Source organism: Penicillium nucicola (assembly GCF_028828085.1).
Source record: "Penicillium nucicola strain IBT 29836 chromosome Unknown utg000001l, whole genome shotgun sequence".
In the NCBI taxonomy this organism is placed as follows: Eukaryota; Fungi; Ascomycota; class Eurotiomycetes; order Eurotiales; family Aspergillaceae; genus Penicillium; species Penicillium nucicola.
In genome coordinates, this window is record NW_026643125.1 from 3,326,118 (window position 1) to 3,353,120 (window position 27,003).

Consider the following 27,003-nt stretch of genomic DNA (forward strand, 5'->3'; position numbering starts at 1 on the left):
AGCTTGGTTATTGAATCAATAGTAAAATTGCCTCACCTGAGGCGTAGGAAGAAGGACGGCGAAAAAGAAACTAGGGGATGTTTGGCGGGCGGGGAGCGAGGCAGTTATATACAACCACGCACGGACACACGTAGATCGGAGGTGTGAAGCTGTGCTTAATATAAGTGGATTTGAGAGAAAATTTTCATATTGGTCCGATATGGTGTAGTGGCTAACATCGTCGTCTCTCACACGACAGCCGGGGGGTTCGATTCCCCCTATCGGAGTTTCTTTTTGTTGGCAATTGATGCAAGTAGGGAGTGTGTTATTAGAGACCAAACTTGAATTGTTGGTTACCAATAATATCGATACAATCTCTCTGCACATTTATCTTTTAACTTAGTACGCGGATGTATAGAAGTTCCCTATGGAGGGAAACAAGATCGGCGATCCCGATTAGGCAGGTCGGTTCGCATGACGTCACGGTCCACTTTCGGTTTAATAAACAACGCGGCAGCCCCTGGGAACCCAGAATCCTATATTTTCTTTACCATTGTACTGTAAATATGTTCCCACGTCGGGTGTTGAAGCCCTATCTGGCAGAGTTTCTTGGCACGGCCTTGCTGATCGTCCTCGGAGATGGCGTCGTTGCCCAGTGCCTGCTTTCGGACTACCAGTATGGTACCTGGCTGTCTATCAACGTCGCCTGGGCTGCTGCCGTCTCCCTCTCCGGTTACATGTCTGACCCCGGTCCGACTATTAACCCAGCTGTGACTATCTGCACAGCTCTGGTGCGCCCATCTTCTGGACAGTGGAAGACCATCCCTGGCAAACTAGCTGCACAGTTCTTGGGTGGATTCGTTGGTGCTGCCATCGTGTATATCAACTACCGGTCGGCCATCAAGGCGTGGGATCCTGAATACACCATTCCATGGGGTTCGATCCTGAGCCCATCCGGCCATCATTCAGCGGGCATCTTCTCAACCTATCCATCAGCCTTTTTCGAGTCAAATTGGGAGGCTGTGTTTGCTGAGGTTCTGGGCTCAGCCGTGTTGATGTTTGGCTGTCTCAGCATCTCTGATCCGGCAAATGCCCAGAGGTTCCCCGCCCCTCAGCTCTCGATGTTCCTGCTCCTGCTTAGCATCGGAGCGGCATTGGGCTGGCAGACCGGCTATGTACGTTCAGAAGATCCTTCGCTTGGGACTATTACTGATTATACCAGGCTCTTAACCCCGCCAGAGACTTTGGGCCGAGATTGTTCTCTGCCATCATTTATGGACGTGAGGTGTTTACGGCGGCTGGATATTATTTCATTGTTCCCCTCTTTGCCCCTGTTGTCGGCTGTTTGATAGGCGCCATGACTTACGACGGAATGCTTTATGAAGGAGAGGGATCCCGCGTCACCGATGCATTGGATAAGGTCGAGGAGCATGGCTCCCTCCGACTGCAGTGAGTTAAATTTGGACATTCACTGTTCAATAGTTGCCGGTTAGAATAGACTTAAAGAGTTAGACTTAGATTACGCAGGCAGATAGGTAAGCGATGACGCTAAATGAGAGCAGAAGTATTAGAATCACACTTGGTAAAAGCCCATGCTCCCGTATTTTGCTTGACATTTCCCGAGGTCCATGTGCGCCTGCCCCTCGCCCTGAAGGAAGGACTTGTCTGTATTTTGACGAACTACAGACCTCGGGAACCATCAGGCATACAAGTTTTCATAGTATTCCTACAGGTATGCCGGGGATCAGGTTTTCAGACGGCTCCCTAACATACCTCAACAACGTTCATATGTTTGAGGCGAATATAATGCGAGACTTGTTGTCACATAGCCAAGCCTGCACGATTTAATATGAAATTACATGTACCGATTCAGGCGCACAACGTGCAAAGGCTGATTTGGGCTCCGTGATCCATGAGCCGCAATGACAGGGTAAGTACTTGTCTTCAAACGCAACAGGGTCTTCTGCGGGGTAAAATGATGCAACAAAGGTCGTATTTTGGAGACAACACGAGGTAATCATTCTTTTGACAAGTCAACTGGCATGTGTATACAGTGTCGTAGTTGCATTTGGTTGGGGGCAAAACCTGTTTGTCTGATATATTAATGTCAGGTTCAAGTGTATTGGAACCGCTTTGCTGTGAAGCCGTCAGACGTCATCTTTAACTATGCAGTGCGAAATCAAGGGTCCGTGTACGGCGGCCCGTAACCCGTGAAGAAGGGTCCAGACTTAAAGAGTTTAATCAGAACAATGTCATCCATCATGGCCGCATTGCATAATGTGCAAGGTCAGAAGAAAATGATTCAATGGTTGGTACTGAAAATGATCAATCAGCGACAGGCGGCAGTATTGTGAATTTCAGAGTGATCTACCTGTCAGCTAAAGTTTACGAAAAGCTCCGATACGACCGCATTAAAGATTAAGGCTGATCAAACTCTAAATATCGTGCCGTTTACTTGGAATTGTGACGAGATTGAACTTCAACAATGAGTAGCTTAGTTATTGGCACAGAATTTGAACAATAGCTGAAGATTGACCGATTATGCACCAAATATGACCAATCGGATATAAGTGGCAAACTTCACAAAGCACCGAATATTCAGGTCTAGGCAGAGTTCGTACTAGAAATAGCCAATCACTGGACCAGCTTTTAAGTTCAGAGCCCCTGGCACAATACGAGGCCCAGAATGAGCCTGGTTAGTCCCCTGGTAGATTTGATGAACTGAAAATGCCCAATTGGGAGTCAATTGGCGAGGGCTTCATGAACCAAAAATGGCCAATGAGAAACACATATCTTGAGTACATATGACAAAAAGTTTCAGGTCCTTGCAATGCTTGTGAAGAAAAAGTAAGCACAACAACGCATCATGACAATTATTGAACTGCGGAGTATGTCTGAGCAAAAGAATCGCCACGTTGTGTCGTCAGGGTATTGCTTCATGATGGAGTTGAAGATTGACATTGTATCTCAAACAAACTTATAAAAGCCGCAGTTAGGTCCAAGTTGTGAGAAATATACAGCTCAATTCTTCTGGTTATCAACCGTATCAACAACAGCAACAAACTTCAACTTGATTCAATCGAAATTCTTCACCATGTCAGTTCCAACCTTGAACTACACCGACTTCACCTCGGGAACCAAAGAGCAGCGTGAAAAGTTTGCCCAAGACCTCTTAGATAGCTTCGAGAGGACTGGGTTTGCGAAGCTCAAGGCCCATACTTTCAACGCACAGGAATTGAAGGAATTGTTTACATGGGTAAGAAGTTGTTTGCTAGATTTGCAATGATGCAGATACTGACTTTCCCTCGCCAGGGTCATAAATTCTTCGACCAACCATTGGATGTGAAGAATGAAATTCCAAATGAGACAGGTCCTCGACCCATGCGTGGCTACACCCCATGGAGGGTGGAGGAAGTTGGAAGACTTCACCGTGATGCAAGAGTTAGAATGATGAAAGATTCCAAGGTTCGTGATGATTACAGCTGATCTGCAAGTGCTACAAGTCTGACATGGGTCACTATCAGGAGCACTTTGATCAGGGTCCAAGCTATGACGGCGAGTTCCCAAACCAGTGGCCCAAGTCACCCGAGCTTTCCGGCTTCAAAGAGTTCATGGAAGACTTCTACCGTCAATGCGACAATACTTGCCTGACTCTCATGGCAGCTCTGGAAGTTGCCTGGGGTATCGATGATGGCTCGTTGGTCGCTCGTTGTGTTCCCAGTGCAACGGACCTCCGACTCACTCACTATCCTGCCATCCCCGTGGAGGAGATGCAGGGAGACCGCGCAAGCCGCATTGCACCCCACACCGATTTTGGTCCCATCACACTATTGTTCCAGGACAGCACTGGCGGCTTGGAAATTGAAGACAGGGACGAAAAGTCGAAGACCAAGTCTTTCGTTCCTCTGCCGCCCACTGATACCACAGAGATGATTGTCAATGTAGGTGATACGCTCACACGTTGGACAAATGGAAAGATCACAGGCGGAATTCATCAGGTCACTGCACCGGAGGCAATGAAAGAGGGCAGTGGCCTGACAATTCCACCCCGAATGTCGATGGCCTATCTCTTCAAGGCCGAGCGCAATGTCTCCGTTGGCCCATTGCCAAAATTCGTGTCGGAAAAGCAGCCTGCCATCTATCCCAACATGACGGCGTTTGAGTTCCAGCAATGGAGAAATAGCACCGTCTACGGGCTTAACGAGCAAGAGCACCTGAGTGAGAAGGAGCAGTTGAACGAGAAAGATCATATGTTTGGCGTGGATAGCTGGAAAAACACTCCCAGGGCTATCCGAGTGCAAGCTTGATTCTTTTTTTTCGAGACAGAGCTTGAAATATATCTGAGATTGCCATTAGATACAGGGTGTGAATTGGTCAGATGCGCTTGTTAAATCTCTACTTCTTTTCCCTGTTTTCTCTTTGGGATATTGGCGATCCTTGTTCAAAGTGGGAATAAGTCATTCGTTGGTATTTGTTTAAGTTCATGGATATGATAAAATGGAAATCCAGATTGTGACGTTCTTCAACACTGCCGATATTCTTTATTTGACATAACCGGAAGAAATCTATCATCTTTCATTGATTAAAATCTATTTCTCACTTCTGCATGCATAAGGTTAAGGTTGTTGGTGCTTAGATGATGAATGTCAATCTTTCGAATCATAATTCTTGAACAATAGTCACATATAGACGATGGCGCTTAGGGTGTATCAGCATTCGATCTGTCACTTCTATCACTTGCCATATCTTTAAAAGGCTGTACATGTGAGGCGAGTTGGCAAGTACTGGTTATCATCAAGATATCATACATTTGCCTGTATCCTTCTAGCCTAACATACTGATTGGTTACATCTAGTCCACAACCGGGGCCTATTCCTGATTGGCTAGTTCAAGTTCAGGGTCAAGTCTGGGCTTTCATTGGTTACTTTGAGTTCGCTTGCCCTGATTGGCCACATTTAATACACCTATTCTGCTTTCTTCAATCATCTACCCTGTTCTGTTCCTGCTTGAGTAAGGTATATCATGTTCAAAACGTCATAGCACACACTATTGTAGAAATCGTCGCACTATAACTATAGGATGTGCCCCTCCCTTACTTAGTTACTAAATACCCGAATGGCTGCAAATCTCCATTGCCTACAAGTCCTCATTCTTTATAGTTGAATGACCGGCAGTCAGCTACAATCTAAACATGGGGCCGATTTTTGAGCACAGGACCCCTCCTATGGTATCCCCGGATGCCTCGAGTGACAAAACAGAGAGGCCCGACAACAAATATTCGTCTCCTTCCGACGCTGAAAAAGTAACACGCAACATCTCCCCCGCAAACGAACGAAACCCATTTGATGAAGAAATTACCTACCCCGAGGGTGGACGTGATGCCTGGCTAGTAGTGCTTGGTGCGTGGTGTGGTTTGACTTCGTCATTGGGTATCTACAACACAACCGGGGTTTTCGAAGTCGTTGTCTCAAGAGTACTTCTGCCGGATGTTTCTTCATCCAGTCTTGGCTGGATATTCTCAGTCTATGCATTTGTGAATTGGGTCTGTGGGGTGCAAATTGGTCCGACATTTGATGCAATGGGACCTCGCGTGCTGATTCTTGCTGGGACAATCTGCACTCTGATTGGCATTTTCACGCTCAGTGTATCGACAGGTAAGATCCATTTTCTAAGCACTTTCTCTTATAACTTAATGTACCGTGATCTTGGCACTTGCCCGCTGCATCCCCAATTTGGTAAATTCTTTCGCTGACAGTGACACAGAATACTATCAGATATTTCTGTCCTTCTCGATTATGACGGGAATCGGTTCATCCCTGCTTCTAACTCCATCCATGGGTTGCGTTGCCCATTGGTTCATGGAGCGCCGCGGCCTTGCCAGCGGGATAGCTTTTATTGGAGGTGGCTTCGGTGGCGTCCTATTTCCCCTAATGATCCAGGCACTTCTTCCAAAAGTCGGCTGGGGTTGGTCAATACGTATCCTTGGATTTGTGTTACTTGCGCTCTGTGCTGTTAGTATCGCATTTTGCCGGAGCAGGATCCCTCCACGGAAAGGAGCAGAAACTACCTGGCGAGATACATTGCCCGACCCAAAAATATTCTTCGACGGAACTGGAGCAATGGCAGTCACAACCGCCGGTGTGCTTTTGACAGATCTGGCATATTTTATTCCTATCACCTACACGCCGATTTACTACATTGATCGACAGCATCTTTCGCAAGATGAGGCCTTGACGGGGTCTTCGGCGTTCGCATACCAGCTTCTCGCAATCCTCAATGCTGCTTCCTGCGTGGGCCGATATGTCGCCGGTGATATGGCAGATCGATTCGGCCGATACAATACAATGATTGTTTCGTTGTTCTTTTGCACGGTATCCGTTCTATGTTTCTGGCTGCCTGATATCCTTGTACCAAATTTGGACAACTACGCGCTACTTATCGTCTTCATTCTGCTATTTGGGTTTTGCAGCGGCTCCAATGTTAGCTTGACACCAATCTGCCTTGGTCAGCTCTGCGAAACACAGGAATATGGGCGATACTATGCCACCTGCTTCACTGCAGTGTCTTTTGGAGTACTTGTGAGTATTCCGATCGCTGGAGGTCTTCTCAGTGCAGTGGAGGCGGAAGGCAAAGAGAAATATTGGGGAGTGGCTCTCTTCGCTGGACTTAGCTACGTGGCGGCGTTTTTATCTTTTCTGTGGGTTAGAATTAAAGTCAAAGGATCTGATTGGAGAGTGAAATGGTAGAGCATTGGGGTACGACATGCAAAAAAGCCTCCCCAAGATATGTACAAAGCAGTTATGAGCATTGACCAATAGAATCACAATTCAATGCCACCAAAGTCACCAAGAAAGGCCTAAGTCTTTCAGTACAGGGATCCTTCGTTCCAGAACCCTGCATTCCACGAGTCCTCGGTCCAATAATCTTCAGTCCAAAACTGATCGTCAATGTTGGCACAGCACTCGTCGAAATTAAAGTTCAAGTCTAGAGCCTCCGCAATATTCCCTTCTCTTTCTTTCGACTTGAGCTCTTGCAGACCATCACAGTAGATCTGGGGATCCTCTCCTGTCGTTGGAAGTGTCAACCCTGCCCCTAACCCCAGATCGGATCCAAGTTGACTCGGAGTACGCGCTGTGCTCTCCGACCCATCCTCACTGGACTCCTTCTCAAACTCCATCAAGTAAGTTCCTACCGTGATCCCCATGGTTTTCTTAAATACACGACACAGATAACTTGGCGTTACTCCGACCTCCTTGGCCAACTCTTTCAAGCCGAACTTCATAGTCAAACTATCCTTCCTTACCCGCAGGAGCTCTATGACTTTTGTAACAACCTCCTCCCTGTCCCCTACAAAGTCCACATTATCTGGTTGACATCTCTTGCACGGGCGAAATCCATCGCGCCGCGCTTGGTCTGCGGTATCATAGAAAACAACATTGGCTCTTCTCGCAAGACGAGCAGGGCAAGTGGGCCGACAGTAAATCTTTGTCGATTTCACGCCATATAGAAAAGATGAGTGGGATGATCGGTTGCGGCGCGTGAGAGCGAGCCACCGGTCGTTCGAGCTTTGAGACAGACCACGCGAGGATTCCGGGGTATTTGATTCCATTCTTGGTTGAGTCATGCAGTGGGCTTTCTTTGCAGAACGTGCTTATCGGTATGTGTATCTGAAAGTGGACTTTGTTCGAGGTGCTAGGTTGCCAGGCTGATGGTATCACTATGCCGGTTTCGTTAGTGGCGAGGTTGCCAGGGTCCACGGGCGGTCAAGATCCCTGTCGCGGCCCCCAAACTTGTGGCGTATCAGGACGTCAGTCCAGTCAACGTAGGATTTCAGGTGTAAAATTTAGCGAGGCGCAAATTCTTGGTTATTGCATCTACCTTGAACTGGAATGGGGATTTTATGGGGTCAGACACATCACACACACTGTTTACCATACATTATCACGCTAGTCTTGTTCAATGGCCTAACCAACTTATATTATTTGAGCACGTAGAGTGAGGCTCAACATTTTAATATTGCGTAAATTCAATATGTCCTGCCAACAAGGATATTGCAATTAAGATCCAGTGGATATAGACTTTCGAATCCTCTTGGCTTGACGCTGCTTTTCACAACTACTTTTAAGTTTTAGAATTTCGCTCTCGGTCACTTCTGGTGTCTTTCGGCATATTCCGCGACTCGAGATCCTCCGATCGTCACCCGTGACGTCCAGTTCCCTCGAATTTTTCAATCATGAACTAGTATGATTGTATCTATGTTGGTTTAGCAAATTTGATTTTAGTACTATATCTATTATTTTTGCTTTTTTTTTATTCCATATTTACCATATACTAAGTGCAAACTGTAGCGCTATATAATCGGATCTCGACTGTATCAGCCGTGCCTAACAAACTTGCAACTCTAGCCTCCTATCTGCGATAAGTGAGAGATGTGGCCATCTACGGACCTTCTAACAGCGGCAAGGCTAGTGCTTCAGCAAGAAGGAACTGTATGGGTGCTGACCCGGGCCCAGGCCACCTTAAGCCTACTAGTTATTTTGGACAGGGTAACTAAAATCATCCATAAAAGCAAAATCTATGGACAATGAAACAATAGATCAGAAGTGAGCTGCGCAGGCGGTTAGTGTCATTGTGTATTGGTATTAAACTTTTTGACAGCGGGGCGCTTTTTTGCGTGAAATTGGATCCCCCAAGGGGTCCGGGTTTAAGATATGAAGATCGTCGCGTCACATCCGAATCTGAATTCCAAAATTGTGACGCCGAACAATTGCGCGAGAATTTCAAAGCTATCGTACACTGTGTCTCAGCGACTATGAGGCTAGTAATGTAAGAATTTTTCCTCTTTGCTTGTCAAAGATTAGTCTGACAGGTAAAAGTACATGCGACGTATCTTAGCCAAGTTTTTGCGAATTGCAAACTTGTATTCCGCAATGAGTTCTTCAACAATCGTTTGTAAAAAGGTATATAATTAACGTTATTTAGAATGTTTGTCCTGGTATAATGTCCGAAACCGCTATCTTAGAGCAATGTCAACTTCGGTAGTAATCAAAAACGCCCGAGCTTTGAATTGTAGTGTGGATCGTAGAAAAGAATCAATAGCCTTGGGTACCCCTTTAGCGGGTGGAGGGCAAGCCAGTGGAGCCAGTGGAACCAGATCCCATCATGGAGGGCATACCGGAGGATCCGGACGAGCCTCCCATGGAGGACATGGAGGACATGTCAGGGATAGGGTCCATGCAGACAAGGTCCTGACCAGCCTTTATAGTTTGTTAGTGATATGTTCAATTACACGCAAGTTAGGAATCGGGAATCACTATTATCACTTACCAGAGGAAGGGTGCAGCACAGAGCGGAGACGGCAGGGGCACCGCACATGCTCTTGAACTCGTCAAGGCTAGCGGGCTCCTTGGAAGGAGCCTTGCACTCGAATGCAGCAACTCCAACAACGTTGGTCTTGCAGCACTGGAGGTTCTCATACATGCCGGAAGGACAGGCGGTGTAAGAGGAGCGCTGCTGGAGCAGAGGGCTTGCGGAGGCGGTCATGGCGCCAATGGCGAAGAGGACGATGTTGCTAGCGTACATTGTGTGGTTTGGTTTCGGTATTGAAATGAATGTGAAAAGAGTGTAAAGAGTGGGAAATGAGTGTCAAAAAGAGTGTGAGAGATGTGAGCGATAGTTCAAAAGTTAGGGGGAGCACAAGCTTTAAACCCTTTTTTTTCATGATACGCTAAGTAAACCTGTTATTAGGTTTGTTGAATCGAACTACTGTATCTTCGTGGAGTACACTACGGAGATTGCCAAGTTGATTCATCCACTGAATACCCACTTGCAAACCCTGACGTAGACCCAATAAGGGTACTGTAAAGTCACGTGTGACCCTCTACATCTAGTCATTCTCCAATAGCAGCAGATAAAAACAACCACTTGGTGGAGAATTTATCTAGGGGAAGACTCCCGTTGCCCCTTTTGCTCGGCATTTGTTCTTTAACTTCGAACTCATTTAAGCAGTCCTGGAGCCTCGAGCGAAAAGGATAATGAATTTCAAACCCTCACATATGACAGAAACAGCTTTACCATTGAACCCTCAAAAGCAATCAAACTGTAGTTTTTGAGTGTGTAAGCATTGACCTTCGTTGCTCGAACAAACCCATAGTACTCCGTCCACTGCTAGATACACCCTATGGGCGTTAAATCGGGAGGCAGGCATTGACAGGAACCGTAGAATAGACGCGGAAGAAAGAAAGCAGGGGTTGTGTTTATGTCCTTAATTAGTCCGAGCTGCTACCCATAGCCGATAGACTCCAATAGCGTTTCCGCCTAACACTAATCAGATCGCGTTAACAACCAAACCAAGATTACTTCTGGCAGATCAACTCATCTAGGCCTCAGTGGAACCTAAATTTGTGGATTTCGCAGAGATCGGCAGGGACCGGCATCAGCAACACCGCTTCAGTTACTAAAAACATAGGAATTGGTATACATAGTTTAACGAAGCTAATGCAGATATTGTATCCAGCTAAATAAAACATTATAACATCGCTTAAGTGCAACGTGCGTACACCACTGTTTATATCCGTCTAATACTCACGACCTCCGGATTGCATACAGTATGGCAGTAGTGGGGTCCAATGTGGGTACTTTTCTGGTACAAAAACGTAATTCAGGCGAGGCGATAATGAAGGCAAATCTGCCTGGGGAGCTAATATCATCCGAGGGGATATGACAGAAATGCTCACTTCTATCAAACAATATAACTGACGCTTTACGATATCATTGTATAAGGCAAGACAGTCAGCCAGCCCAACGGAGGAGCAGCTATTGCATTGCGCGACAAATTGTGCGTAAACTAATATTGTGACTCCGCTAAATGTAAACACACTTTTGGAATAATTACGTTACTGTGAATGGCACGACCGTGGAATCATACTTGTTGGAGTTTTTGATAATCCGCGCATTGAACCCTTTCGGATTTGTATGTGGAGAGAAAGAAGAGGGTTTCATAGGGCTGAGAGATTTTCATAAGATCGAAAGACTCTCTAAGGAGAGAAGACAGACTAAAGTCGTAGATCCTGTCAGTCAGGGCAAGAAAATAAACCGGGCCTAAACCTCAGACACACATCTCCTGACATAGCTGTGGTGAGTATTGATTTACCCAAAATCAACTACTAAACTTGGGATACTCTGATACCATCAATTATGCCAGAACCTCTTCTAGCGACTTATCTCGGGATTTATATGTCACTTCAATGTCATATATGCTGCGTCGGAAATATTAAAACCTGCCAAGCTCTTTCTGCTTCTATTATCCTCCAGTGACAAAGACTTTCAACATACTTGCAACGTACTTCGCTTTCCAAGAGTCCTTGTACCAGACTGCCCATTGGTAGAAGGATTGGGCTGCGTCGACTATGCTGATGTACTTCGCTCCTTGGACGAAGTTCAAAATGTCTTGTTACCGAGGGAGCGGGTATGAATCACGAACAGTCCACTTGTTGAGGTCACGGACGTCAACTACTACTCTCGAAGACTGTGTTCCGTCCGGCATCTTTCGTTTGACCACGAAGACGGGTGACCCAAATAGGGTTGCACGGTCGGACCATTTCATTCTACCTTACTTATACAATAGATCGAAAACCTCGTCAACTTTGTCCCTGTCTGGCTTGGATAGTGGGTAGATTTTCGCGAAGACTTTTTTGTCTTGCCAACCGTCCTGGGGCGGAATGCGCATGGGTTGTTCCCATCATCATCAATTGATGAGTAGCAAGGCCTTGTCACCCCAGAGGATATATATACTGATAGGTCTTGCATAATTTACAGTTATACTATGATTAAGTTTAGCGCTAGACGTTTCCTGATATAGAACGTTATTTTTCACTTTTTTGGGGACATTCTTGTTTGCTTTTTTGACCGTTTTTTTGAACATGTTTTTGACATCTTTTTGAGTATGATTCAAGTACAAAGAATAAACGTTGGCCAACTTCCGTTTATATTTTGTCATTGACCCCATGCACCTGTACAAAACCTGTTTCCAAATCTCTCTCAGTTGCATCGTCCTACTTCGTTGACGGGCCTTTGTTGTCCCCAAATAGGTTTATAAGTTAGGAGCACCAGTTATGAGTGGGCCATGCACACTGACAACAGGTCGAAACTAGCCATCAACTCGCATCCAAATTTCGACTTGTTTGGTCAAGACATTGACGGGATACACCGTTGCCGGGATTGCTGCTGAAATCGAATGGGAACACCCCGTCTACGCCCCCAAGGCACAATTCAAGCACTTATGTGCAGCTGGTCCTATTGTACCCAGGCTCAAATATCGACAAAATGGCTGTTCTTTGGATTAGCCCTATTAGCCACTTCCTCTCATTCAACGCGCGAGAATCATGTCCTTCTACAGTTGACCGTGGAGGGAAATCACCAAATAAAAACGAACGGACTTCTTCAAGTGATCAAAACTTTACTATGCCATATGCAAGTGAGTCTTATTAACGCATAGAAGACCGACGCATCTGCAATTGCTGTGTTCCGGATGAGCTACGCAGTGCTGTAAAGAGGAGTCGTCAATTCATTTCATACAAGGTCCAGGCCGGGTTTCTCGATGGAAACGGACTCATGTGGTTGATCCGACAGCGTTTAGGCAAGTCAACTATCACTCAAGCCTTCATCATAACCTAGCTAGTCATGATTGACGGCTGCCACATCCTAACCGGCGATGTAATGCATGGCCAATTCCCCTGACCAATTGCCAATAAAAGAGTCCAATCCGGAACTCTCGCCATCTAAAACGACTACTTCACGGTCCTTCTCAACTAGGACCGTAATTGGAACGACTCGGATTATCGTGTTCTTGACCTACGCTCCCATGTCCTAGATCAGCAGAGTCAACGCGAACTCGAATAGGGACCAAAGTATACAGCTCCTCTTCTGAAAAAGTGGGTCGATGATCACTAATTTGGATGCATTCATTCATCAACGTCAGGTCAGGCATCCTAATTTGATCGACTTTGCCTCAAAGAAGGGTGCAATGTTTCCATTCATTCGAGCGCTTTCTACCCGGCAATTCGAAAATGGATACGTGTGAATTTCGTGTGCCTTGAGCCAAGTAGGTTCAATAGATTCAACATGGATTGATCAGCGCTGACAGAAACTAGTCCGGACTCCACTGATATCTGCGTCAGTGACACCTCCGCTATGGAGCAACTTAGTGCCATGCTGATGGGTCGCCTACTGTACATAGAACAATCAATTGAGGTGGCAAGATGGCGTGTTCCTCGAAAGTCCAGACAATAGGTTGATTTAGTGCAAGTTTTGCATTTCAATAGCAGAGCATTAGTACACAGATGAGTGAAAAGAGAAGTTGATGTTGGCAGATACGCTCCATAGATGCAAGGAGATTTCATGGCTCTGGATAAGGATTGAAGATCGCTTCTTGTCGGGTTCCACCATGCAACAAGGCCCAGGAGGTTTTAGTGCATACTGTATTGTCTATCTGTACTGTACTGGGCATGTACACGTCAATACTCGGCCTCGGCCGAGAACATAAGCATAATCTGGACTAGGATGACACCCACCGATCAATGGAAGGCTTGTTACCATTACTTCCAAGTCAAAATCGATTTCCTGTAACTTACAACCCACGGCTAGCTGTATTAAAGTAAGCGGTGGGAATCTGAGGTTGGTTTATGAAAAATATACATAATAATATGGATGCTGCGTTCTTTCTCCGGCAGATTACACTTGTACTGTATGTACTGTATGTAATGTTGCCGCCACTGACGCAAAGTTCGGTCATGAAAATCACAACAGAAATATAAATCAGGAAGAAAAACATGTGCACGGTAATTGCGCCAGGACTTGCTAGCGGTCAGGGCCCGAGAAAGGGGTGAGCTCCGCCCTGGTGTGTACGCGACCATGGGTGATGCGATGAAGGCAAAACGCATATCCCGTGGCACTGACCCTCATGGAAAGCCCGAAGAAAACCGAAAACAAATAACCCGATCTATGGTTTGACACCTCCACCGAAGATCTTGCGAATGAGAAGTTACCGAGGTTGGGTGCCCCGCTCAGTACAAAGTCAGTACCTTATCCATGAATCTTTCTCTATACATGTAACAAACCATCTGCAGACCGAGGAAAGAACTCGTGGCTAGCGTGTGGATGTGAGTGGTTGGCTGGGCTTCCCTGAGAGGAGACGGCGATCGACTGTCACATCGCTAGCCTCGACAGCTTATCGTAGGGGGAGATGGCAATGGTCATGGTACGTAATGGAACTGCTGGGCTTTCTACAGTACAGTACCAACTTATGAAGACTTTCTTGCATCATGCTATTATGAAGCAGCTTCTCTTTGTTTCACGAAATACCAAAATCGAGAATGTCGGAATAGAAAACTAAATCGGGTAATAGGTAAAACTCCGCGATTTTTGCCAGGTTTCCACTCGAACCGGAGACGCGAAAATGCGATTCAAGGAGGTCTAAAGAAGGTGGGTTACTTGGAGTGCACTAGAACGCGCGAGCAAAGTTAGTTCAGGCCTTGTACACCGATCTGTTCCGATCGGGAGTTCCTGTTGACAATTGTTTGGAGTCCGGATGGGTCCGATAGGTTAGATGTGTTACTAGTGTCAGGAAATCTCTGCCCCTTTTTATCGGCCCACACAGTACACGGCACGTCGTGGTTTAGATCTTCAGATCGTCTTTTCTCGTGTAAAAGGCCGCATGTCGATCGCAAATCCAATCTTGGTTGACACCCAGCAGGGTAATGATCCACAGCGCGCTAAACCTCAAATGGACATTCTAGTGGCTGGAGTGGATCCCCGAGCTTAGCTGCAAGTGGGTCTGTCCTACGGTGGAGCTTAAAATTATGCGCTGATGTCGATGGCGGAACTGTATCAGATCCACTCGCAAGCTTCAGCTGAGGAACTCTACTCCACCATCACTGTGAGCAGGTTTCCATGGCTTTCTCTTTTTTCCTTTCCGGTCAGGAAAATAAAGAAATTAAGGAAATAAGGGAAATAAGGGGACAATAGATATATCCAGCTGTCCTCGCTCCTTGTTCTTCCCTCTTTGCTTCACTTTCCCTCTCTCTTTACTGCATTTCTTCAGCTTTTGCTTTCTCCTTGGGATCCCAGTCTGTTTTTTTTTGGGTACCGCAGTTGAACAAAACATAAAATCAACACAGCATTGAATCCTTGCTGTCTGCCCATCATGACCGTCACAAGGCACAACCAGTCGGCTCACATGAGCGCAACTCTCCAGCTGTTGAGACGTGCCCGTGAGTTGAAGAACAAGCAGGAGAACATTGTTCTCGATGGCAACAACCTCGACATCTCTACTATCGTCTCCGTTGCTCGCCATGGAGTTCAACCCACGATTAGCGACGACGAAGCGATTGCCAAGCGTCTCGATCTTTCTGTCCAAACCCTCGCCGATAACATCGCGCAAGAATGTGTCATCTACGGCGTCAACACTGGCTTCGGTGGAAGCGCTGATACCCGAACCAAGGAGCTTGTCAAGCTGCAAACGCATTTGCTCCAATTCATCCAGAGTGGAATCATCACCTCTGCTGATAAGAACCCCACCAGCAACTCTGAGCGTCAACCATCCCATGTCATGCCTCCCGCCTGGGCTCGTGCTGCAATTGTTGCCCGTACCAATCAGAACCTCCGTGGCCACAGTGCCATCCGCAAGTCTGTGCTATCAAGCTTGATTGACTTGCTCCAGAACGACATCACCCCCCTCATCCCCCTTCGTGGAACCATTTCCGCATCTGGTGACCTTATGCCCATGGCCTACATCGCTGGCGCCATCATGGGTAATCCAGATGTCTTTGTTCAGATGGGTAAGGGTGCCGATGCCAAGATTGTTCCCTCGTCAGAGGCATTGAAGATCTCCGGCCTCGCCCCCTCTGGACTTGGTCCCAAGGAGGCCCTTGGCCTCATTAACGGTACTGCTCCTTCCGTGGCAGTCGCTAGTTTGGCGCTGTATGATACTCAGCAACTTGCTTTGCTCTCCCAAATGTTGACCGCATTCTCTTCCGAGTGCTTGGCCGGAAACGTCGAGTGGACCCAACCGTTCATTCACGATGTCCGCCCCCACCCCGGTCAAATCGAGGCCGCAAACAACATCCGCCGCTTCCTCAAGGGTTCCAAGTACGTTGTTGGCCTCGAGTCGCAGCGCAAGTTCGGTGAAGGTCTCTGCCAGGACCGTTATTCCACCAGAACCGCTCCCCAATGGATTGGTCCTTATCTCGAGGATCTCATGCTCGCCCAACAGCAGCTCGAGACTGAGCTCAACTCCACATCGGACAACCCCCTGGTTGACACAAACCCCGAGAGCCCCACCTGCGGCCAGGTGTTGAACGGTGGTAACTTCCAGGCTACCGCTGTTACCTCCGCTATGGAAAAGGCCCGCCTGGCCATCCAGATGATTGGTCGCATGCTTTGGTCCCAGGTTACCGAGATCATTAACCCCGCCACAAACAACGGCCTTGAAGCCAACCTTAATGCCAGTGCCGTCGAAGGCTTCACCATGAAGGGTATCGATATCAACATGTCCGCTTACATGTCCGAGTTGGCCGCCCTTGCCCACCCCGTCTCTGCTCACGTTATGTCCGCCGAGATGCACAACCAGGGCATCAACTCCCTCGCTTTGCTCTCTGCCCGTCGCACCATGGAGGCAGCTGACATCCTGGCTCACATGAGCGCCTGCCACATCTACGTCTGCTGCCAGGCTGCCGAGATCCGTGCCAATCACAAGCGCTTCCTCTCGACCCTCCAGACTAAGGTCGTGGACGCCTCCGAATTCGGTGCCCTCCACGGCCTCGGATTGACCGCTGAGCAGATTGAAGATCTCAGCAAGTCTCTCTTCCCCGTTATTGAGAAGAGCTGGTACAAGGCCAACACAAACACCTGGAAGGACCGTGTTGTGTCTGTTGCCGAGGCCGTTATGTCGCCCGTCAGCGACTTCATGGCTGCCAACAAGCCCGAGTGCCCCGCCTCGGCCATCATTGCCTTTAAGAAGAACTTCCACAGCGTCGTGTCCACCACCGCCGATGCTATGTACTACCCCAACCCCTCCATCTCTTCCGAGGATGTGGCCTCCCAGCTCGGTGACGGTACTTCTCAGCTATATAACTTCGTCCGCACGAAGCTTAATGTGCCTGCTCACTATGGTATCATGGATGATCCTTTGTACAACCACCAGAACGGTCTCCCCACCGAGGGCAAGAAGACTATTGGTAGCTGGGTTGGCATCGTCTATGAGAACCTGCTTGAGGGTGATATGATGCACACGGTTCTTGAGAACTGGGTCCACAACAAGGCTGAGTAATTTGACAAAATATGGTGCAATATAATGGAATGTAATAGAATGATAGAACATGTTAATTAATATATGAGAATACTTTTGTTAATATCATGTTCATACGCGGCCAACATGGCCTTGATACAAGTTAACACTTTCTTACCTGACAATCTGACTTTGAGATCAAGTAAATATCCAATTCAGGTGCAAGTACCAATCGCCAGTAGGTAGGATTAATGCTACAATTCATTTTTCCCTAATAATATTGTAAGGCAGCTCCCCGGCGTCCATGTTAATGGGTACCTGAGCCTCAAGACGTATAATATATCTAGCGCTAAAACAACCATGCCCGAAAGCGCAATGAGCTTTTTGGTGCTCTTATCTGACTTACCGATACCTCTCGATGACGACCCCTATTTCTAAGAGGAACAAGGGATAGGACAACTGAAATTTAAACTCAATCTGAACTAACTTATACACTTTCCGACGATCAAAGCATTTCTAAACCTACGCTTACTGCAAAACAGGAATACGATACAAAAAAGCAAGGAGGTATTCCACGTGGACCAATCGCTCTCCAGAATGTATGTGTCGGCATCTAAGCCTCACGCCAGGGAAGGCAAACGCCCTCCATACTCAACCCCGCACATCTTGCCCACGGGGAGCGATAACTTGGAATGGGAGAGATTGAGTCAGATACCAGATTGACGCGGTTCTTATGATCAACGGACTGGCCCAAGCCCCATGCAAGGGATATCGATGTATATCATTCCAAGCCGCGGCACGGCGGCGCGGAAGATAGATGGTATGCTCCAAGGAGGAAACTCTGAATAGCAATGACATCACACTGGGGATTAACAGGGACTACACGTGGTAAATAAACATCATAAAGTTCACTAAGCCCGTTAGTAAAGCCTGCTTTGACCTTTTGCCAAGAATATGACTCTTGGCTCTGTTGATATATCAAATTTACGGCTTCGACATGTGGGACTATTATGACGGGAAATCGGTCCTCGTAACGGGTGGCTCGGGGTTCTTAGGGACCGCTATTGTACATCGGTTGCTCACCAGCACATCTGTGCTGACGATATACCTGGTTTGCAGAGGAGGCAAGAAGTGAGTGTATCTATCTATGGCGAACTATCCACCTGCCAGGATATCATTCTAATTATGTTGATACAGGAAGGTTCAATCCAGGTGGAAAAAATGGCTTCCCCACGGCACTTTGGAGAAACTGCACCATTCAACACGTTTAGTCGTCCTTGATGGTGATATTCTACTACCTAACCTGGGGCTCTCGGAGCCCGGGTTGAACGCCATGCGTAAAAGCGTCAATGTGATAATCCATGCAGCTTCATCAATCAACATGATAAAGCCGCTAGGCCGTCTGACCCGTACAATAATTGATCCAACAGAGATGATTGCCGATTTTGCTCTCTCTTGCGCTCAGCTCGATCGATTCGTGTATGTGTCAACCGCCTACGCCAACGCACATCTCTATCAACAGAGTCAAAATACAGATGTCAAGATCGACGAAAGGATATATGAGCTTACGCACCATTATCATGCCTCCGACGAGCTCAATCAACTTCGAAAACACGGCAAGAGCCAAGCATATGAAGCCGAAAATTTTCCTTGGGCCTACGCCTACGCCAAACACCTCACTGAAAGGACGCTGCAGAGCAGATTCACCGAGTTCTCTTCGAGTGACAAATTACTTATTATTCGTCCGTCTGTTATCGGACCAGCACAATGTCATCCCTTTCCAGGGTACAACATGCCAATGTCATCGCCTTATACAATGATTGCCGCGGGGCTGGCTCTATCCCCATCAAGAAGCCTGAAGATTGCAACCAACATGCAAGACCCAACAGCGGACGTCACGGGCGACGAAGTCCCCGTTGATGTCGTCGCTGATCGTCTGCTATGCCACCTTGCCATGGGCTCACATGGTTGTGTCCACGCAGTCAGCGGCATCCGGTCCCGGTTGAACTTCGAGTCGTGGCGGCAATCGTTGGTGAAGATTCGTCGATTTCCTTGGGAGATTCGACCGCGTTGGGTGAAGAAGGATTGGAAGTCCCCGAACCAGCATCCGATGTCGAGACTCTATGCTATTTTCGGCACTTCTTTTGCGTTCTCGGAGACCAAAACAATTGAAATGTGTGAGAAGGTACCCGAGAAAGAATTATCTGGTCTTCAACTTTTTACCCAAATTGATATGAGCGACAACCTTCTTACTCGCACCGAGGGGATTCGGTACGTTATGGATCAGTTTGCTCGGCAGAATTGGCTGGCGTGGGTAATGGTTGGACTGTTTTACTCTGATTTTGGCAGAACAAGCCATATCACCCGCTGTGTGGACTGTGATTGTTTTTTGAAGACGGATTGCTTATCCTGAACATGGTTCATGCAGTGGACTGGATTACATTGCGGCTCTTGGTCATTCGCGTGATGTCTGTCACCTTTCATTCTATGTATATGTCAACTATTCTTAGACTTACAGTCTAGAAATCCAATTTGACCCAATAGTGCAACCAACTACACGTATTTGAAACAACCCACAATGGAAAGACATTCCCGAAACACAAGTATCATCCTCTCTCCTCAAAAGTGGATATAGCGGAGCCTGGGCTTGACAAACCCAAGAACTACAGAACCACAATGGTCTGTACACTATTGTACAAGGAAATACTACGACCCCTTTTCCTGTCGCCCATTAAGTTCCATGATATGTTTTGAATTATATCGATCGACTGCCGAGGGCTACACTTAACTTATTTGAAACTCAGAACTTTCTTTTAAGCTTACACGCGAACGAAAGCTTATCCTACATAGCTCGACGGCGAGTGAGTTTATTCATTCCTTGCTCTACTTTCCACATATGCTTTAGCAGATAAAACAGCTTTCCATGAAAAATGCCAGTGAAGGAAAGGAAAGTAGCGCGAATCAGACTCCAAGCCAAAAAGGCCTCGTATAAGCTTCATAGCACACTGAGACACATACTCCACTTGGGATATTGATCGACATTTTTGACCATTCCAGGAGGTACGATGTTAATTCCCGTAAATCACTGTATTGCGCCGATGTTAAGGAAGATTTCTTTGATGAAATCTGTACCATTTTAGAGGGGCAACAGGCGATCCATAACTCGTGAGGTTTTATTGGTGACTGGGACTCAACTTTTGTAAGCTGCTTTTACAGACCCAATTGAAGCCCATCAAGTGCATTAAGACGGTTCAAAGAATCAAAGATTTTGCTTTTCATAAAATAGTGACGATTACTATCTTATCACTATCGAACAGGGCAGGCCCACCTCAAACGCCTCTCAATCCAGATGACAGACAAAAAGAAAAGTGCCAAGAAACAAAGAAAAAGGGCGTGAGAAACAGCCCATCCGAAAGCTTGAGGAAATGGGGGATTTGTCAAGTGAGAGGGAAAAAAAAACAAGAAAGAGGCATTGAAGAGCGAATTTGGGACACTGAAATTGATAATGGGGGGATAAAGCGCAGAACGAGGTTAAATCAAAACATCGTCGAATCGTAAATGGGGCGTTCTTTTCTGCCTTGGTTGATAAGGGGAAAGGGGGAGCAACATTGGCAACAATGGGAGGGTTGGTAGAGGAGGAATGGTAAAAGTCGGGTGGCGAGAGTTCACAGTGAATACAGATTTGAATTCAAATCAAATAATGATTGCTTGGAACTGTAGTCGAAGAGGCTTAGGAGAGGTGGAAGGCACCTTGGCCTTCCTTGATGGCAACCGATAACCGCTTCTTCAGAACATCCAGGTCACTATAGTCGGGGAGTTTGAGGTAATTGACACAGGTCATCACGCTAGGGAGGTAGTCATCTGGGGTATAGGGGTGTTCGCTTGGACGGCACACGACAGTGAAAATGGGGGTGAGACTCTTGAAACCGCCGATAGGGAGCTTAGGGCTGCCCGTGACAAATTGGAGGAAGTCTCGGCGTTGCTGGTTGTCTAGTTCGCTCATTGTCTGCAGCAGGTTACGCACACTGCGGCTGTCCATATTGAAGCCATGATCAGCCTTGACGGTGTCCATCAAAGTTTCAATGGTCCAGTCTTCCTTTGCCTGTCCGAAGAGCATGACAAGCTCGTTAGGAGTGAAAGCTCGAAGAGAAGAAAAGGGGAAGACCTGAGAAAAGCCAGTGCGGAAGGCGTCGACTTGATGGCGGACACCGCTTCCAAGAGTCATATCAATGACACGCTCAATATAGATGGCAACGTTTTCAATGGTCAGGGGAACATCAGAACCACCAGGAATGAGTTCAATGGCTGGATATCCAGGAAGGGTAAAGTCCAAGCTCAGATCATCAACCTTGACACCATGTACTGTGATCTCTTGCACAGCCTCTGTCTTGTAGCCGGGGCTTAGGGTGTCATCTTTCTCAATTGCATCCTTGGCATTCACAAACTGCTGGAGCATGATCAAAGACTTGGCAAGGTCCTGGTCAACCAACTTCACAGTACCCAATGATGGAGCAACAGAAGATAGGGTGTCGGCGATGCGGAAGAATGCGGGATTGAAAGAGATGTCGATGATCCTGGAGTCGAGCATGGAGCGAGCAACGAACTTTCCAAGAACTTTGAAAATGTTCAGCAACTTCTTGCCGGAGTCTTGGGCGGCCTGTTGATCACTCATGGGAGCAGGGAACAATCCACGCTTGCCAAATGCGTATTCCGCTCCAGAAGAGACACCTTCAGTCTCTCTCCAGATCTTCAACTTCTTCTTAGAGAACTCCTTGGAAACAGTAGAGTAGAACTCAAGGGTAGGACCCAGGCCAGTGCCTACTTCCTCGAAGTATTCAACCTCGAGAATGCTAGGGGAAGAGCCATACAACTCCATGACTTTCATAGCAGAATCAAGGATGCGGGCGCGGGAGATGCGGACCTTTTGGCGTTGTAATCGACCAAGGAATGGGCGATCATCGCGGCGCAGATCGCGACGACTATCTTCGCTCTGGGAATTCTGCCATCTCATCATGGCCCGCGAGTAACCGAAGGCGGTTGACTGCAAGAACAAATGCCTAGTTTCGAATGGGAACAGGAATGAGAAAAGCCTAGCTAAATCTTCGCTCCAGCTTGGAAGGCAGCTGCTTGCCACAATCAATGGCTCCTCCAGCTGTCTGTTGATCTTGGCTGTGAGCTTTGTATTGATGAACTGGGCCAGGGGTTCTGGAGTAATAGCAACAGAGTCCTTATTGTCTGTGAGAATGTCGTCAATGGTCGCATTCATTTCGTGCAAAACGCGAAGCAGACGTAAAATGGAGGCTGTGGTCTTATCCTTGTCGAGAGATGCTGGCATATCGAGGCTGTCGCCATTAGATGAACCCTGGTTTAGCTGGGGAAGAGTCGATGGTTCAGGAGGTGGGGGACCAGGAACGCGTCTGAAGGTAACTGTGTGAACAGCAGACCATACATTCTTAGCACTGTTCTCATCCAAATGCTCGCGGTTGTGATGAACAGCACGATATACGGTTGTCTCGCTCGAAACGGGCTGGCCATCTACAAGGAATTCAATGTGCCAATCCTGGGGAACGGAAGCCATAGCGGCGGCATAGGATGAGAAGGGACGACCGGCAGTAGCCAGTGATGAGTTGCCTGTGAGCTTGGAGGAACCGACGTTTGGAGCTGAAGATCTAGAGGCTGCACCGTGAGATGGAGTGCCTACACGGGTACCGTCCTCCTTGCGAGCAGTGACCTTGCCCGAAGAAGCCACTTCCATGTTGACTGCAGAGGGGTCAGAGACACCGTCGTCCTCAAGATCCTCATCAAGGTCATCAACGATAGCGTTGAGTTCCTCGTCTTCATCTTCATCTTCTTCATCTTCTTCGTCAGTTAATTGTCTCTCGTCCGCACATTCAAGCGGCTCGTCGTCGTGATCTTCCTCTTCCCCTTGAAGAGCCGCACGACGGGACCGGCGACGAACATCTGCAGGAGTTTCGCCCTCTTCAGCGGCATCAGCACGGGGACCTCCTTCGCGATTGGGAGGGATAGTGCCCGATGGCTGTCGCGAAGCGATAGAGCCAGGGAGCTGGTCACGCATGCGAGCTGCGTTAGCAATCTGAGAAAGGATAGAGTCCCTAGGACGCGATGGCCGAGGACGCTCAGAAACGCTGATTCGAGGGTGAAGGAAGTCATCCAGTGCCTTGAAAGTTGCGATTGCATGGATAGACACCATGAGGTTTCGATATGGGCGGGGAATCTCAGAGGCATCATCGGCAACCAGTTTGAGTCGCAGCTGTTTGCTCAACATGTAGTTGGCATTGCTGCGAGTATTTTCCAGGGAGTTATGACTGACAGTTAGAACTTCGAAATGCTCGGTCCTACTGAGCAAGTCTTGTAACTTTCGAATCAAAACGCTGAAAAGAGTGGTTGCGGTACTCTGTTTCTGAGCCTTTTCCGAGATTGAAACACCCATAAAAGCCTGCAAAAAGGCAGCTCGAGAGCGGCGTATGGACGGAGCCTGGTAATTGCCCAGAACTTCCAGGAGAACATCTACAATACCGGAGTTGAGCAGTTCGGAGCTGGTGATACTCTCCAAAGCGTCCCCATCAAAGTACGATGCAAGCTTCTTGAACAAAGCATGACCATCGCCATTGCCATCGGCATAGCATGCGCGTACCTCGGCGGCTAGAGATTGAAGTTCCTTCAAGATTCGAAGGGACTCTGCTCGGACTGTTCCGCCGTGAATTGCTTCGTAGCTTTCCAGGAACTGTTGGGCATCTCGAATAATAAGGTCGTTGATGGTGCTATCCATTTTCTCAATACTTCGGGGACCGGGGGCCACGTCTTCATCAGAATCAGACATGTCTTCGCCATCTTCATCTTCGCCATCGCCCTCATCGTCATCAAAATCGTCGACTTCATCCTCATCTTGATCCTCGTCCTGATTTTGCTGGGTTTGGTGGGTTGGGTTCTCCGCCCGGTGGGGATGCGAGGGGTTTGTGTTGATCTCGGTATCGACGGGTTCGGACGTGGTAGGAAGCTCATTGCCAGAGAGAATGCCCTCTGACAATTTGACGATCTCTGAGATGACTCCCTCTCGGTGGAATTGATGTTGGTAAACATGTTCAAGGCGTTGAAACAGAAGCTCGGAGCAACGAAGGGCCAAGGACACGAGGGAGGGGTGGTCCTTCTGGGAAAGAATAGAAGCTAGGAAGGAAGCATATGGAACGGTTCTGAGAGCATCTTCAATCAAAGATGGCTCGAGAATGTGCAACATCTTCAGCTGTGCAATGAGAACCTTCTGTCGGACATGCAAATTGACTGTGCTAGAGTAGGCATCGGTCAAGGTGGGGAACAGAATCATGGCAAATCGCTTAAGTTGAGGCTTGCAGTTGTCAAGCAAGGATCGTCTCTCTTCCACTGTATCTTTAGTTTTGGAAGATTTCAGGTTGATGGACATGCTACTATCAAAGTATGAACTGAGAAGGGCATCTGTCCGTGATGCATCGCGACTGGGAACACCGGGTAGCAGTTCACAGATAACATTGAGAGTCTCGAAGACCTGCTCACGTGGCCGGTGAATCAATGCTTGCATGACCAACACGCTATCCATCTTGACAGCGTTATTGTCAACATCCTGTGGCGGAGAGACGCCTGTCAAGATCTGATACAGAGTATCAACCACGTCCATTTTAAAAAGTTCATTCGACAGTCGAGGGCTAGTCTTTGACGTGATGGCCAGAACACGCAGGAACTGTGTGTGGATATGAGGGCCGATGAGGTTAGTAGTTCCTGGGAGCAGCAGCCGAAGGACAGCCTTGAGCATGGCAGGTTCAATCAGTTCCTCCAAGTTCTCCGGGCGGTGCTTGAAGCTTTCCACTATCCGTGACACACAGAGACAGCCCTGCTCAACAACTTTGGGATCATTGCTGGAAAGGACATTCAGCAAGGTGGGCATGACGTCGCGGACAACGGGGAAGGAGTCGTGGGGGAGATTGCGGCAGCAGTTTGCGGCTGTTGTCACTGCTGTACGTTGAGTGCTGGTAGGGAAAAAGTCAAGATAGGTCAAGCAAGCTGTCAGCCCACCTTCCCGCACAATTGAGGCGGGGAAATCGACTGAGATCTTAGCCAAGGTCTATATAATGTCAGTAGATGCGATCGGGATGAATAAACCAGAGAAACTTACACTCAAAGCCTGTTCGGCCAAATCAATAAACTGGATATCAAGGAGCTTCTGGCACAGGATCGGCACGGCACCACCATAAACAACGTTGGCCACAGAGCCACGCAAGGCCTCCATGAGGTTAGCGAGGGAGCGACATGCAAGAAGCATGATCTCGGGATTCTCCTCGCCGAACTGATTCGGCTGCATCAAGGTCACAAGTTCCTTGACATATGGGTCGGGAGAGAATTGGCCGGTAAGATTGTCCTCATTTGACACTAGCAGGAGATCCGAAAGCTCCTGGAGGGCGATAAGTTGAATGGATGGATCGTCTTTTGCCCGTAGGTTTACTAGAATATCTCGAAGCCGGGAAGACATGCCAGACATCATACCGGTAAGGGCACGGAGGGTGCTCTGAAGGCCCATCGGACCCCGTCCACCAAATAAGCTGTTGGCGAAGGGGTCCATATCGTCATCGTCAAAGGCGGATGGGTTGGTGCCATCATGACTTTCTTCTGTTGGGGAATCTTCATGTTGCTCTTCTTCGGGATCTTCCTCCTCCAGACCCTCCTCCGCATCTCGCATTATGACATCAGGGTTTGTCTTCGTCGCACGCTTCTTCTGACGCCGGGGTGGCGGAGACTGTGTAGTACCGGGTCGATCTAGGACAAGAAGAATATCAGCAACTTTGAAATGGAGATAACTCAAGGACTGGTTGTTATGAACGAAACTTACCGTTCCGACTCGTCTTTCTTCGGGCGGGTTGTGGAGAAGTGGCCGACTTAGATTCCTCTGGTCGAGACGACGGGCTAAGAAGTCTTGTCAGCTCCATCGAAGAGCAAAGGTTACCATCACTTACCCGGGTTGTGACATGGTTGCACGACGAGTGCGGCGGGGAGCAGCAACGGAGCCAGCAGATGACGCTGTCGGTGGGGCAGCGGTACGTGGTCGCTTGGACTTCCGTTGAGGTGAGGGAGGCGATGGCTGGGCCGGACTGTCGGTCTGTCGATCGGGGCGAGAGGAAGCCTTGCGTTTGCGAGATGAAGCCGAGCCAGCGGCGGGTTGGGTACCAGCCTCAGCAGGAGGAGGAGGGTCTGTCGCGAGTCTCGCGGCTGAGCGAGTGATTCTGGATGACATGAGAAAGAGTCCACGTTGTAGTTAAGAAATGAGGGGATAGAACGAGAAAGAGAGGTGTAGAGCGGTCAAAGCGATAAGGCAGATTGGGTAGTAAGGTGACAATGCTCGCAATGGTCGCAATAACCCAAGGATGAGTTGTTTGTCTCCCGAACTGAAGCCGATGAAACGTGCTCTCAGGGTCACGCACACGGTTCTCTCTGAGAGTGGAAGGCTGGAATGCTAGGGGTGGGAAAGTACCTCAGGGAAGAAGAGGCTGTGGAAGTGCCTGGGGAAGTGGGATAATCCTCGAGAGGGTCCTGACGCTTGGAGGAGGGCCTTTGCCTGGCCATAAGTTATTGGGGGGTTTGAGGAGCTCGATTGAGTGTTGGTCACATCAACCCGCCATCCGCCTTGCTCAGGAGAGCCTAAGAGAATGAGAGTCTGTCGAGATCAAAGGAAGTACAGAGAATTGGGGGTGGAAGAG

General features: G+C 48.0%; 8 protein-coding genes across 8 annotated transcripts; 5 read left to right on the plus strand and 3 right to left on the minus strand.

Moving 5' to 3' along the window:
- Window positions 1–545: 545 nt before the first annotated feature.
- On the plus strand, window positions 546–1,432 carry N7511_001254 (uncharacterized protein; the record flags this gene model as incomplete). The annotated part of the gene is made up of 2 exons (XM_057123679.1): window positions 546–1,154; window positions 1,202–1,432. The coding sequence occupies 2 exons, from the start codon at window positions 546–548 to the stop codon at window positions 1,430–1,432; spliced, it is 840 nt and encodes a 279-aa protein (XP_056989412.1).
- A 1,641-nt stretch (window positions 1,433–3,073) lies between these two features.
- On the plus strand, window positions 3,074–4,286 carry N7511_001255 (uncharacterized protein; the record flags this gene model as incomplete). Its single annotated transcript, XM_057123680.1, has 3 exons — window positions 3,074–3,235; window positions 3,292–3,444; window positions 3,504–4,286. The coding sequence occupies 3 exons, from the start codon at window positions 3,074–3,076 to the stop codon at window positions 4,284–4,286; spliced, it is 1,098 nt and encodes a 365-aa protein (XP_056989413.1).
- Window positions 4,287–5,170: 884 nt separating this feature from the next.
- On the plus strand, window positions 5,171–6,725 carry N7511_001256 (uncharacterized protein; the record flags this gene model as incomplete). The annotated part of the gene is made up of 2 exons (XM_057123681.1): window positions 5,171–5,633; window positions 5,743–6,725. 2 exons carry the CDS (start codon window positions 5,171–5,173, stop codon window positions 6,723–6,725), a joined length of 1,446 nt encoding a protein of 481 aa, XP_056989414.1.
- Window positions 6,726–6,844: 119 nt separating this feature from the next.
- On the minus strand, window positions 6,845–7,588 carry N7511_001257 (uncharacterized protein; the record flags this gene model as incomplete). The annotated part of the gene is made up of 1 exon (XM_057123682.1): window positions 6,845–7,588. One exon carries the CDS (start codon window positions 7,586–7,588, stop codon window positions 6,845–6,847), a length of 744 nt encoding a protein of 247 aa, XP_056989415.1.
- Window positions 7,589–9,092: 1,504 nt separating this feature from the next.
- N7511_001258 (uncharacterized protein) lies at window positions 9,093–9,561 on the minus strand (the record flags this gene model as incomplete). Its single annotated transcript, XM_057123683.1, has 2 exons — window positions 9,093–9,236; window positions 9,307–9,561. 2 exons carry the CDS (start codon window positions 9,559–9,561, stop codon window positions 9,093–9,095), a joined length of 399 nt encoding a protein of 132 aa, XP_056989416.1.
- Window positions 9,562–15,181: 5,620 nt separating this feature from the next.
- N7511_001259 (aromatic amino acid ammonia-lyase) lies at window positions 15,182–17,305 on the plus strand (the record flags this gene model as incomplete). Its single annotated transcript, XM_057123684.1, has 1 exon — window positions 15,182–17,305. The coding sequence occupies one exon, from the start codon at window positions 15,182–15,184 to the stop codon at window positions 17,303–17,305; it is 2,124 nt and encodes a 707-aa protein (XP_056989417.1).
- A 955-nt stretch (window positions 17,306–18,260) lies between these two features.
- N7511_001260 (uncharacterized protein) lies at window positions 18,261–19,645 on the plus strand (the record flags this gene model as incomplete). The annotated part of the gene is made up of 3 exons (XM_057123685.1): window positions 18,261–18,394; window positions 18,461–19,577; window positions 19,613–19,645. The coding sequence occupies 3 exons, from the start codon at window positions 18,261–18,263 to the stop codon at window positions 19,643–19,645; spliced, it is 1,284 nt and encodes a 427-aa protein (XP_056989418.1).
- Window positions 19,646–20,993: 1,348 nt separating this feature from the next.
- On the minus strand, window positions 20,994–26,869 carry N7511_001261 (HECT-type E3 ubiquitin transferase UFD4; the record flags this gene model as incomplete). Its single annotated transcript, XM_057123686.1, has 5 exons — window positions 20,994–25,376; window positions 25,428–26,065; window positions 26,139–26,212; window positions 26,263–26,529; window positions 26,778–26,869. 5 exons carry the CDS (start codon window positions 26,867–26,869, stop codon window positions 20,994–20,996), a joined length of 5,454 nt encoding a protein of 1,817 aa, XP_056989419.1.
- Window positions 26,870–27,003: the final 134 nt, after the last annotated feature.